The following is a 14,848-nucleotide window of genomic DNA, read 5'->3' as shown; positions in this document are numbered from 1 at the left end:
ATTAAAAAATACTAAAATTGACTCATATTACTTGGAAGATCAGCAGCCCCAAACATGCAAACTCTCTTAAACTGGCTCTACCATCCCCTAAAATGTTTATCATTAAGTAACTGATGAGTGGTTCAAAACAGGATGCCTGATGCTAGAACCGCTATAATGTCGAGGCTATCACGGTTTAGTCTTCTCGCCTTGCTGACTGGTGGTCAGTCACAGTTCCAGATCAGTCTCGTAGGAGTGTGGTCAGGGCCACCAACATTTGTAATGAACATTGTAAAGGTATATTGTGTGAGAGTCTTGTTACTTCTATCTAATGTGAGAGAAAGCCAGTGCCACAGATTTATCTTTTCCATTGCAGAATGCTCTAATCTGGATGCAACCAATGTGTTTGCCGAATGTGTGTTGGTTTTGCACCATAGACTGAAATTTAGGGAATATGCCACCGCACTTTTTAGGAAGATTATCTCCTATGAAGTCTTTAGGTGCCTACAGTTCACTGTTACTGGGTACAATGTATTTGGGGACTTTAGGCAGTGGGTGTGTTAAGCATGAACAACATTACCAGTAGAGGTGGGAAAGTGTGTAGTAGAGGTAAATTACCAATTCTTCTTTTTTTTTACTGAGTTTTATACAGCCCAAACTTGACCCGAATTGGGTAGCAGAGTGCTTTACATAGCACCAGTAGCATTACATGAGGATACATTCATTTTTGTTAGGCATGGAGAGATTAAGTGATTTGCCCAGAATCACAGGATTTTAAGCGTCATTGCCGAGAGTGAGAGAGGTGTTGTGCCCACTACTGTAATACCGCCTTCTGCCTATACCCTCTGCCTATACCCTTGCACCCAGTTCTGTGACCATACCTGCGCCTCCTGCACACTGTTCCTGTGTCCATGTCGCTTGTGGCCAGCAAGTTCTCCAAGACCCATTTGGGTAAGATAGACAATGTTGAATATGGGTGGTTAAGACAGAACTCATGCTTGTGAGAGAAAAGAGGGTGGCAAAAAAGAGCAAGAACCATGTTAGTGGATGGCTAACCCATGGTAAGCAAACAGGGATTATTCTCCAGAATTTATCATGAAAAATGGCAATGGAGCAATGGACACTAGAGTTCTGAATACTGGCTCACAAAGTCAAGATAGTACTTTTTTATCTGCAGCAGTTGCCACTCGTGATTGTGAATAGGTTGCAAGAGGAACGGGTTTTTGCAAAGCAGTAATTGACATCTAAGGTTTGGAGAAGTGAGAAGAAAAAGCTTTTAGGGTAAACACCCAATAAAACATACCTTTGTGGGGTTGAAAACACTTGCAATGCCTCTCACACACTAATATATATGTTTACGGTACCATTTAATTCAACCATCTCTGATACATCTAATAAAGAACCATTTTGGGGCATTCCTATAAATTTAAATTATGAGGAGATTATCCTGTCCCATAATGTGCAGAATGGAGTTAGCTGAAGATAATGCAGGCATATAATGCTGCAGTATCACCATTTTTTTTAGTTCAATCTTTTTAGAGAATTCAGCCTTATTTTTTTTGTAAGTTATCCATTAGGGCTTTACAGAGCACCAAAGAGTCTAAGTAGTCGTAACATTTACTTACAAATCTATCTAGTCCTAGTAGAAATTTCACAGTAAGCATTTGTTTTGCCTTGTGGTAGTATGTAAATGTGGGACACAAGAGACTTGCTTCCTCAATCAGACTAATCAGCTTTAATAATAATAATAATACCGACATATATAAAGCGCAAACAGCTACCTCAAACAGAGGTGTCCCGGCGCAACAGAGCTTACTCCTAGAAATGTTAGATATATTTTTTTGCCAGAAGAAAGTATCAATTCTCAATTCAAGTTTTGTAAAGGAGATTCCAGGCTGAACAAAGGACAATAACATATGTAAAAGGACCAATTTTAGATAGATAACACTAGCAATCAGAAGAGATGGTAGGTTTTTGTTTGGGTGTGGTAAGTTCGTGATTTCTTCCCATTTTTCCTAAGAAGTAAGTAAGATTAGAGATTTACATTTTGAGGCACAAAAATCCATTATGTTTACCTTGCTCAGAAATTGCACGTTTTGGTGAAGCAGGAAGACTCGGAGTAATTTGTTGTATTTTTTTGTAAAACAAAAATTTGTACCCTGTGAATTGAGCAAATCTATTAACGATATTTGTTCACCTGTGTGACACAGCTTGGCTACTGCTCGTAAAAATCAAGAGATTATCTGCATATTAAACACCTTCAGATGGAAAATCACAAGGCACAAATGGAGTGATGTCCACTAATCTAAGAAAAGGAATGTAAAAGGATTAACTTGAATGTTATGAGATGACGTAAAATAAATTATCAATTGATTTAAAAACATATCAGGAGGAAATATATGCGTTCATTAAAAGTAAACTGGTAACCTACTTGTACATCTGTCCGATATTAAGCAAAAAAAGCAGATTAGGCAAAATACAGAAAGCCAAATTACATATAAATTTGAGGAGAGTAAGAAAATCCATTTAGCAACCTCTATTCTTTGCTCTATTAAGAGCCCATAGATACATTGCTGAAAGGTTGTCACTTTTTCCAGTTGTGCTACTCCTTATAAGGAGGAATTAGTTACATTCCTATTGAAGGATGAAGTGGCAGATATGGTTGACGGGGTAAAAAAGGAAAAAACACTGCGTCCTGATGGGATTGAGGTGAAACTCTGAATAAACCCATTTAAAGAAGCCTATCTGAAAATAATGGAAGTGGTGAGGAGCCCTGTTTACGGCAAAGCACAGTAATAGCTGTTTATTTATTATACCTGGGAAAGACCCCACTCTTGAAATTCATATAGACCTATATTTCATCTAGGTACATTCAAGAAAATATTTTCAAAAAAGTCTTGCTTGCTTTAACACGTATCATTCAGCAGTGTTCTGGCAAGACAATAGCTGACTGACCTCGGATTTCATAACATATATTGATTGTGCCTCAGCTGATTCCCATCCATTCATAGCGATCACGGCGATTCTGGTGGATGCAGAGAAGGCATCGGGTTGCTGGAGGGAGGATGCATCTGGAGCGTGAGGGATCCATGAAAATTCCCAACAGCATTTATGGGAACAATGCATGAATATTTGCAAACAAATCACATTCTGTTTGAGAGAGGAACTAGACATGGTGCCTAACTTCTCCATTTCTCTTTTACTTGTTGATTGAGTCGTTGCCTTTATCCCTTAGAGCCAATCACAAAATAGAAAAGGTTTCTGCTAGGACATGCTACTATGAAGGAATAATTATTTGCAATGTCAGGGAATTGTTGATGCAACCTTTCTTGGATTTCTAGACTTTAACCCTTGTGACCCAGGTCATTTTTAGTCATGATCTGTATGTAAGGAGATGGAAGAAGAGGCTGACCTGATAGATTTATGTTGTTCGGTGATGAAGTCCAGAGTTGGCCCATTAAGGCTGGATCAATGTAGAATTTTTGGTCTAGCCATTAATTATGTAAATGAATCCTGTTCACATTCTTTGTATGTAAATGTATCACACGTCGATATCCTTGATAGCTGGCATGGAGCCAGCAATTATGGTTCACCAAGGGACGCCCCTGGCAAAGATTGTTCCCAGGCATCCCTTCACTGAAAGAATTATATTAATTTTGTCAACAAAAACTTAGATGAATAGGATAGAGCATTACTGGATTTTGGTGGATGATACTCAGTGGCGGCTCCTCCGCTAAGGAGGAGGAGCATTGCCCCACTGCTTGCAGCAGTAAAATAAATAAAAACATAAAAGGATAATAACATGTTATTATCATTTTATGCTTCGATGCTGTGTCAGCCTGGGGACGGGCAGGGCTGCTCTGCTTACAGGGCAGGGGAGGAGTGGTTTGGACTCCCAACCTGCCCTGTCTCCATGCAGGCTGCATTACAGCCTGCATGGAGAACATGCCCAAGCCCCAATCCCCTGGCTGAGCGCTAATCCACTGGCTCAGACCAATCACAATGCTGCATTTCAGCATTGTGATGGCTCAGGGGAGCCTGTGGTCCGGGTTCTTCCAGCTTCCCTGTTCTGGCTGGAGAGACAATTGGAGGGATGGAAGAGGAGAGACCCGGTAATCAGGTAAGTTTTTATTTTAACCCCCCTCCCCCGCCGCCGATCCCTGCCGGCCACCACTGGTGATACTGTTTTCAATGGTGGTGTGTTTCTTCGATGGATGGAGGTTTTCTGGTTGATAGTGCTCTTTGTATGTAATGTGCCAGGTTCAGTGGAGAATGATAACATTTAAGATTTCTTCTCAAATAATAATAAAATAATGTATTTGTATATGCCATTTGCAACCACATATTTAATCAATATGGTCAAATTCAAAAAAAGTTTTGCTTCAAACATTTCCTGAAACCCAGCAAACATATTACTTAGTTTAGGTATTAGACCAGGACTTCATTAGTTGTGCTAATGATTCTGAGAACAAACATGAAAAGAAAAACTGTAAGATTTATGTATTTAAAATTATTTGCTTACTTTCATCTGCACTTTCAGGTTAAAACCGAATATTGATATTTACTAAAAGTCAAACTACAAGTAGCCAACAGTGCTGTCCTCTTGTTTTGCAGCTTGAATCCTCTGAAGAAGAGTCAAAGATCCGTAGCCCGGTTTGAATTTGTTCCCTATAAGCCCGGGAAAAGGAACCTGATGGTTAACTTTTCCTCAGATAGATTCAGTGATGTGAAGGGATCACAGACCATCACCGTATCTGCAGCTTAAGTCTGTCTTGTTGCGTTGCTGACGATTGGCCGCTATGAATGTAAAATATTACCTTTTATGTAAATTTCTGAAGAATGCTATTGATTATGTTAGAAAGGGTATCAAAATAAAACATTTTCATACTTTAAACATGTGACTCTTTGTAATGGTTATGTTTGCTGTCAATGGGTAAAATGTGTTTCACATATCAAAGTCTAATAGCTGCAGCCCGCTTGAAATTCAAGAAGGCTTTTAATTTGTCTCAGGTACATCCTGGTGCATAGACACTGGATTGAAATGAAAACATGATTCACATGGACTTGGAATGTATTTAAGATGGTCATTTCTGTACTTTAAAGGGTTTCTTCAGTAGTATGTGCTACTAAGCTTGAGAGTACATGTCTCCATTTTCAAAGAATGGTAGAAGCAAATCATAAGCAACCACCCAGCATTTAAACCTTGGTTAGAAACATTAGGGGTCTGTCAATAGTTGTTTGGTAAGTTCCTAGTGCAACCATAACGTCACCTCTAAGCACAGGATGGAGACACAGGAATAATAGAGACCTATCACCAGGAGAGAGGTAAAGGAGAGGAAAAGACAGCTTGAATAGAGGTCCTTCAAGAAATAAATCAATACAATTTTATTTTGCTAAAAATTGGAAATATTTCGAAAAACAATTACGAGAAAAGGAGACAATAGGGCTATGTGGTGTAACAGCCTCCTGATACTATAATGACAACAAAACAATGTTATCTACAGTTATCTTTTGGAGATATATGTGGATTCCTAAGAGGTTACCCACAGTGTGGAACTCATTCACTTTGATAATAAATGTGTCTGGACTTTTATTAAAAATGTAAATATACCCTCACACACCAATCTAAGTGTCATGCTTCATCATAGAGTTTGACACCCAGTCTTTGCAACTAGAGTGTGAGACTGCATACCAGGTCTTCTGGGTCTGGCACTAGGGGTGAGGGAGGTGAAACAAACAAAGTGGACATGAGCAACTTTGCTCCATTCCTGATATGCCAACTTACTTATGCTTGGTTGTAGGCTCTGTTGAGCTTGGAGAGGCACTGGGGCCATGCAGAAGTGGGTCTTGCCCTTTTCTGAAAGCTGGACCCATCAGAGAGGCCTTGCGCCCTGGGTTTTATGTGCAAAATATAGGGTTGGGGGTTCTTGAAAAGTCCTGGATGGTCTCTTAGCATGTAATTTAACCCTACGGGAGGTAAGAGGCATATCTTAAGTGAGTCCATTGGCATGCTTTTAGGTCAGGGGTGTGGCTGGGGCCTGATTTGCAGTCCTGTCTCCTCTGTTTGAGTCAATGCTCACCACCTTCTGCCACAGTATTGGAGATGAGGCTTGAGACAAGACGCATTAGGCCAACTCATCTGAGCATCAATCATCCTGTTCCTTCTCAAAGGTAGAGAAGGAGCTGCATGGGCACAGGGCCACACAGCAGAGAGTTAGCATTCATCCGGGCTCATAATGGTTACACAACCAGACAGGGAGCTTGGCTCTCCCCTTGCAGGATGTCAGTGCCATACATACATATTTGATACTATTTATAATATATAATGTGGTCTCACCTTTCTATCTTGTGTTTGGAAGCATGCAATGTCTAGAGATGGGTGAGCCAACAAAATAACAGGGAAACCCGAGCCAGAGTCGAGGTTGGGCTCTATAGTTAGCATCAAACATCATGTGAAAATGTCATAGTCATTTGAAAAGTAAAACTTGTTTCTTTAACACACAGAAGCATTTCACCTTAACACATCAGATTATTTTCATACAGTGTACATTCTGAGCTCAATTATTGAAAGCCGCTCTCAAATATGATAATGAAGAAAAATAAGGTTTTGTAAAATAAATAATTTGCCCATGATCACACAATTTGGTCATGTGAAGAAGCCAGGACTGGTCCCATATTTTCATATATCACATTATGCAATTCTCCCAAGATGTCTGCTTCCTTCTCTCCATTTTACCACCAAAGGTGTATGCTGTGTTTTTAATTCTTTGTGCCTGATGATACTGCATGGGTGGCAGTAAGAATCCACACTAAAGCTCTGCTCGTTTTTGGCTTGAGGATCCAAGAGGACCTCGAGCTGAGCTAGAGCCATGCCTCTGGCTTGAGCATACCTTAAACCTTAGGTGGCTCGCCCACCTCGATAAATGAGATGTATAAACCACATTCCAAAGCCCACTTTAAAACTAATCTAATTGTCATTTCCATCCTTTCTCAGAATACTTGAGATGACTTTTGTTTATAATATCCTTCCACTAAATAGGTGCCTTTTGAGAGGGGCTGACAACTCTCTCAGCTTAGGCTCAATGTTGTTTGATTTCTCCCAGCTAATGGAATGCTGAACTACGATGGTGAATTTGTACAGAAAGCAAATACAATTTAAGAACAGAAAAATCAGTATGCTCTCATTATAAAATTAATATTGTCAGCGTGTTCCTTCCAAAAAACTGAAATAATTATGTAAATATACCATTTCAAATGTGTGCAAGCTTCAGTAGCAAGTTGTATTTCGCACACCCCTACTCCACACCAGCAATTTCTGCACCCAAATCCCACTTTGACTGCAACCACATCACCCCCTTCAACTCCATACTAGATTCTGCAAGTGGCCCTAACTATGCCCACCTCCGCACCACCTCTCCCTAGCATTCGTTACTCTAACAGCACCATCTTTAAAGGACTGACATAGGCGTCCCCTTTGAGAGACACTCGGCCAAAACCAGATCCACACTTACAGAACCTATTCTTATTGCACCCAGATACTTGCATCTTTCAATCTACCTCCAGGGCATGCAATTGAGGGATACTAGTTACCTATACTAAACACTCCTATATTTCCACTTGCACCAATTACCGTTTGCCCCACCTTGTTAAACTCTGGCATACAGTAGAAGAACCCAGGGCCACATTACCAAGGTGAAGTATCGCCACTTTTCCGGCGAATTGTGCCGCGAAAGCGGCGATACTTCTAGCGCCCTATTAACAAGGGCATGCTAATGCCTGCCTCAAGCCCACTTTGCATGTCAGCGAGAAACATCGCTAATGACATGCAAAGTGGGCGTTCCCACATCCAACCACATGTAAAATCTGGTTGGAGGTGGTAACACTCTATTACCAAAGCAGGCGTTGGGAGAAGGAGACCTGCGATAAACTCGTTTATCGCAGGTCTCCCAACACCTGCTCTGATCAGGTGTTAGACATTGATAACATGGGGGTGTGGATCATAAAGCTGAATCCACCCCCCCATATTATCAAGGCACACATTAGCGCGTGACAACAACGCTTGTTTTCACGCGCTAATGTTCCCTATCGCCGGCTATTGCCGGATTTAATATCGCCTACGTGTTGCGCGTGGATAATGGCGTGCTAACACGGCGATAAAATCCGGCGATAGGGAAATGTGGGATGTGCGTTTTTTAACGCACATCTTGGTAATATGGCCCCCAGTGTTCAACCATAGGTAGAATAACTTTGTCAGCTATTGCCTTAAAACAAGCAAATATGATATTTGGAAACCTAAAGGGCTGCCCTAGTGAAATTGCTTACATTTGCTTCAGTTATTTGGATAGCTAAAGCCAGTAGTCTAAATGGTATATTTTGACAAAACAGATCCTAGGAGTTAGTTGCCTCCACAACTGAAGGCAACAATTCAGGTGCTTTGTCTGCCTGATTTCAAAGTGACCAAAGCAAGGACTGCAAGAATAAGTTATACACATATTCCTATGGATAGGGGATCAGAACTGGGGCTGACCATTAAAGCCAAGCCTACTTGTTCTGTCCTCAACTAAAAAAACAAACCAACAGGTCTTTCCTACCTATGCGCCCAGAATCTGGGGCAATGTCCTCATATCCATCAGAAAATCTCGAACCCTCTGGCAAATTAGGAAAGAGTTGAAGATTCTCCTATTCAAACACCACTTCTTCAAGATGCAGCAGCAATTCAATGCTAGGTTAACGCTATTCAATACTGTATTTATACAAACACTTGCAAACATCCACTGCCGCCTTACTTTCCAATCCGCGACTGGAGGATGAACAGGTAATGCTTAGTTGAGTCTTGACACTCTACCGCTCTCATTGATGTCTAAAAGCCCACTCGGAAGAGCAACACAGCCAAACATGATCCTGACAAAATCGGTGTCCACCCACCCCCACAAAATCGCTGTCCACCCACCCCCAAAAAATCGCTGTGCATCCACAGTGAAACAGTTTATCTCATGAGCCACTTCTCTGGACAGTCACGGATTGATATAGGAATATGGGTATTTCTAAGCTGGGTGATGCACCCATTTAAGGTGCAGTTGTTAAAACTGTTACATGATCTGTTATTTACAATTTAGTATTTTGCAACTGAATTAAAACATGCTATTTTGACATTGTGTGTTCACCTTATTTGAATTGCTCTGTATTACATAGTATAACATGTAAATAATTAAATTGCATTGAATAAAAAAAGGGACTAGATTTTGTCCATATTTGTACACTATGGGGCTCAAGTACAAAATGAGCACGAGCGACGCCAGATTTGGCAGCGCCGCACTCCAACATTTCCATAAATGCAGGGATGCGTCATATTTACAATATCGGTACAAAAGGGGGTGGTGATGGACGGAGCTTCTGAACCAATCAAACACTCACACCCAGTCAACAGATCTGGGTTTAATCCATCACCGTTCTTTAGCCCACTCTGCCACCCCAGTTCAGACATGGCCATATGCAAATCAGTCTGACCCTGTGCCTCATGGGAATATGGCACGCCCCTGTGTTTTCCCTAGCGCTGGAGCTAAAATTAGCTGCCTAAGGTCAACGCAGACACCATAGTGCAAGGGTGCCTGCATCTCAGGGAATGATTGTTTATGTGCCGGAAGGTGTCCCTTCCTGCACATAAACAATCTATAAGGCTGATTTTACTTCTATGTGTGCTGCAGAATGCAGCACACATAGAAGTAGCACATCGTCATTTTTTAATGTTTGTTTATGTGCAGGAAGGGACACCTTCCAGCACATAAACAATAATTCATGGTGTTTTGCTCTTTCTTTGTGTACTGCAGAATGCAGCACACATAGAAAAGCAAAAACGAGGTGAAAACAAAGTATTTCTGCTTGTTTCGCCATTTTAATGTCTGCTCCTAAATGACTGCCTCAGATTTACACATCCTTGTAAATCTGGGGCAGCTTTAAAAATAAATGGGATGTTACTGTGGAACGTCCACACCAACACCCATTGCATGCCCCTTTCATACAGATTCCTGCATGAAAGGGTACCCTATTTACAATGCTGCTTTAAGCCCAAAAATGTGGCTTAACGCCACTTTGTAAATATGGAGCAGGGCATTGCACCACAGGAACACTGTTAAAAGTGGCATTCCTGGGCACAATGCCATTGTAACTATGCCCCTATGTGTCAAATTACCGTATTTGTTCCTTTTTCAGGGTGGATTTCTGGACCTTCTAGTGCTGAGGACATGGAGGCCCTCTGGAGGTCATGCCCTCAGCAATGATACTGTAGTGGAAGGACATGCCCCCGACTCCTGGAACAGAGGGTGGTTTCTGGAACTTGGATCACCTGGCAGCAAGAGAAAACAAGCAATGCCAGTGCCAATAGGTCTGGCTTTAAAAGAAAGTTGTATGGTACTGTGAAGCATTACAGTTAGGTAGCATGGGAATGGATATATATTTGTGTGGAAGCAAAGAACTGTAGAAAATTATTGGTGTAAGATAAAAGATGAGGTGACAGTTTGCCAGAATTAAAAATCTATGTAGGTTTATGACTACACTCCTCCCATCTTCGCTGCAGCCAGAGAAAAACACTATAAATTATCTTGTTATCTAAGGCACTTTAATGCATTACAATGCCATGTGTGTGCCCTCAGGCAAACTGTATAAATAAACAAAATGATTACTTCAGTGTGGAGGGCAAGCTCTTTTTAGTGGAAGCATACAATTTCTGCCTAATTAAAACATGTACTCCTGGCTCCCAACATGTGGGCAGTGTCAAAGCCCCTCTCTTGCTGATTTCCACATATCTGTCTGGCGACAAGCAAAATCATAACAAGCATTGGCAATGTTGATAGGTCTGGCTTTAACCCCTTCGACGCTCATGACGAGCTGGGCTCATCATGGCGCAGCCTCCTCGCACGCTCATGACGAGCCCAGCTCGTCACGTAAAGTGCGATTTTAAAAAACCCAGCGTACGGGCGGAATTCCGCCCGCACGCATGCGGTTAAAGTAATGTGGTTGTGTTGGAAAGTGAGGCATGGTCAGTAAACAGCATGGAAACGGATATGTATTTGTGTGCCAGCAAAGAACTGTAGAATAATATTGTTGAAAATTAAAAGGTGACCAGAACCAAACATCGAAGTGGGTTAATGACTGCTCTCCTCCCATGTGTACTGCTGCCAGAGAAAAACACCATAAATTATCTAATTATCTAAGACACTTTATTGCATTTCAGTGTCATGTCTGTTCAGGCTCAGGCAGGATAAATAAACAAAATGATCACAGCAGTGTGGAGGGCAATTTTTCTTTTTTTTGCAGAAGCATAAAACTTCTGTCCAATTGAAACATGTACACCTGGCTCTCAATATTTGAAAGAGACAAATTTCCTCTCTAGGGATGTATGACATTACAACGCATGCTTTTACATCGCGAGTTTTACAACGCATACCATTACAACGCATAGTGCTTTGGGGCGCTGGATAGTGAACAGTTTAATTTACTATTCCAACTCCAGTCCCCGTGGAAAGTAGGGAAGGTGTTGGATAGTAAATTAAATCTATTCCCTATCCTAGAGCGCCCCCCAGCGCAATGCGTTGTAATGGTTTGCGTTGTAAATACAGCATTGTAAAGGCACTACGTTGTAAAAGTTGCGTTGTAAGTGTTGTTCACCCTCTCTAGTGATGCTCAAATAATTGTCTGGCAACAGCTGCGCTGTTGAGCCAGTTTGTAGCTACCAAGTCTAAACATTGTTGAAACCTAGAAACCCAGGAGATTCTAAGGAGGGGAATTAGATGCATCAGACAAACATTCTTTACGTATAACACCAATGATCTTTCAAGATTGAGGACAAGCAGTATTTCCCCACATCTACATGGGTGTGAACACCAGAATTCAAATTCAATGGCAAAGGTACTCACAACCAGCATTCCTACATTGCCACTCATAAATACAGTACCCCACATGTGTGGATAGGCATACTGCACCCCACGTGTGGATAGGCATACTGCACCCCATATATGTGGATAGTGTGCTGCACAGCAAACACAAGGAGATGATGGACGGAGCTCTGAATCATTTCAAACACTCACCCTCAGTCACAGATCTGGGTTGAATCCATCATCATTCGTTAGCTCACTACGCCAACTCCAGCTATATGCAAATAAGTCTTGACCCTGTGCCTCATTGGAACAGTCCAGCCCGAACTGCCAAGTCAGGTCTTCCCTGAACCGGAAACAAGCATTCTGCGACCCGGTTAGGGGTAACACCTCTCATCAGCCTGGTTAGCTTGCATCCAGTGGCAAAGTGAGCAAGGCACTCATGTCTGGGCATACCCTGCCAACTTAGGGTGAACAAATCAAACACAAGGAGATGATGGACCGAGCGCTAAAACTTTTCAGACACTCACCCCAGTCACAGAGCTGGGTTGAATCAATCATCGCTCTTTAGCTCACTGCGCCACTGTGGCATCCAATGAATCCAGAAAATCGCTGCATCTTTTAAGTATGAGTTTTATTGGTGAACAACTCCACCCAAGCGCAAAGCGTCCCTCTGATGGAAAGTCAAACGGTGACTGAGAAGCATCATTGGAACTTCCATCGAACAGACCCACCACGCGTGAGTGTACATTTAAATCATAACACAACACACGCGCAACATGCACGTGAATCATTTAAAGAAAGACATTGTGCGACAACCGTGCGATGTACTCTAACCACTACACCAACCTCAGTACAGACATACTGCACAACAGGATCAGGCCAGCAATTTGAGTATGAATGTTAGCTGCCTTTGATCGTTTCTTTTACTGAAATTTGGCTAAAGGTATGACGATAGCTCTCAGATTAAGGTTTGGTACGCACCACAAGAAACATAAAAATGACACAGATTTTTTAAAACTAGATACAGTGGAAAACCTAAGAATTCGTGACTTGCATGGATGATCGGGCAGGCTCCCTCACCCAAAATAAAATTAAAACATGCTCTTTGTAGAAAAGCCTGAATAACCTTTATTTACAGGTAGTACCACCTGAATCCACGGCCAACATTAAAGGCTTTGACGCAGTGCATTTCGTCGCCCGAGCTGCTAATATTGGTACGCATATTGAAACAGATCCAAGGCACAACTGTGTGGGTCAGTTATTCAAAGGTAATTTTTAAAGAAATTCAGCTCGAAGGATGGTGGCAGTTTTGTGCCCCGGGTTCACCTAGTCCATCACCACCCCCTTTTCTGAATCGTTTTGGCCACTATAGGAGTGGCAGGGTATGCTCAGACATGAGTCCCTTGCTCACTGCACCATCAGGATTCAAGAAAGCCGGGCCGAAGACGGCTGCAATGCCAGAAACCGGTCCCCGGAAGCTTGTTTCCTTTCCAGTAAAGAATTGGCTTGGTAGTTTGGTCTGCCCTGTTACCATGATGCACTGGGCCAGGGTCAGACTCATTTGCATGTAGCCAGGTTCTGAACTGGGATGGTGCAGTGAGCTAAAAAACGGTGATGGATCAAGCCCTGATCTTTTGACTGGGTATGAGTGTTCTGTTTAACTCAGATGCTCTGTCCATCACCACCCCCTTTTCTGAACCGGGTTCACCTAGTCTGCAGCAAAGCCTGCCAGTCACCAATATTTCTGAAGGTGAGATACCCAGTGCCCCGGGAAGCATGATTTACACCGTTCTCCGATAACGGGTTTTCTCTACAATAGTGGCATAAAACACACTGTTTCCTCATATTTATGTCCCGTCAGTGCCCATAATTTGTTCCCAGTCCCAACATTCCTATGGCTCTGCGTGCCTACATCTCTTATTTCAAATAATTGACATTTTTACAGTTTTGGCTCTTCCATCTTTTGTACAATATACTGTTCCACACATATGGGATATCACTTTTATATGTGTATACAAATACACAAAAGAACTTCTGACCTGAAGTGGGTTGAAAGGTAGTAGGTGAGTGTGGCAACATTTAAAACCAGAAAATACACCTGGTGTAGCTAAAGCAAATCTCCTGGACTCGTGCCATGCAAGGATAAATAGAGCAATTCTTTCTATAGCCCTCACAGGTAAATGTAAATGTAGCGACATTTCCTCTGTCACTTCCAGGCATCAATAAATAACATTATGTAAGACATCGGAGGGTAAAGATATGCAAAATCACTTAATACTGGCACAATACCACACACACACACACACGTATGGGGGAGGTTCACTTTCAACTCAGTCTTACACCTTTGCAGCGACCAGTGACGGACAAGACATTTTGACAGTACTCAAACATGATAAGGTATCTTGCAATGATCACACCCAATAGCTTTTCACAGCTCCCAGTTCACTACCTCCTCCGGTCATTGGCTGCGCTTGAGTTAGGGGTGGGATGTGAATTACTTGACAGATTTGTCTGTCTGCATGTGTCCCTACCTTTTTCACCACTTTAGTTTACAAAGACCCTGGCCTCTTGCCCAGGGCTTGTCCATTAAGGCCTGAGCCCTGAGTCTGGTTCTGCATCCTCCACCCATCGTTTCATTCTTCCAGTGCTTGACAAATTGAGTACCACTGACTTAGATTATCATTAATCCCTCTTACCAGCGCCAAGAGATGAGTCAAATAGCAGAGTACACCAAGGGCCAGATTTAGAGTTTGGAAAACCGTGATAGAGTACTCTGTCCACCAAACAGAAGGTCTGCCTTCCTGATTTACAGATGGAGGGACCTTAAGTATGTCTGTGATTGGGACTAGTCTTTTTAAGTCCCTGACACCGAATCAGAATTGGTGGTGAATGGCTAATTTTTACTAGCCCTTGTGGGAAGGTGCAGTGAAAACTGCAAAGCAACCAACCCACACTATGGGAGCCAACTCCTATGTTGTGGAAGGGGGTCACTATTA

General features: G+C 42.1%; 1 protein-coding gene across 1 annotated transcript in view; it reads left to right on the top strand.

Annotated features, from left to right (window-relative positions):
- The window catches only part of LOC144768423 (protein-glutamine gamma-glutamyltransferase E-like), a 104,009-nt gene extending 99,136 nt beyond the window's left edge, over positions 1-4,873 (top strand). Inside the window, exon 13 of the mRNA XM_078652066.1 lies at positions 4,594-4,873. Coding sequence (XP_078508192.1) covers positions 4,594-4,744 — 151 coding nt within the window. The 3' untranslated portion in view covers positions 4,745-4,873. The remainder of the gene's footprint in view (positions 1-4,593) is intronic.
- Positions 4,874-14,848: the final 9,975 nt, after the last annotated feature.

This window comes from Lissotriton helveticus, chromosome 7 (genome assembly GCF_964261635.1).
Source record: "Lissotriton helveticus chromosome 7, aLisHel1.1, whole genome shotgun sequence".
Classification (NCBI taxonomy): domain Eukaryota; kingdom Metazoa; phylum Chordata; class Amphibia; order Caudata; family Salamandridae; genus Lissotriton; species Lissotriton helveticus.
The sequence above is the reverse complement of the archived record's forward strand: the minus strand, read 5'-3'. Positions and strand labels throughout refer to the sequence as shown.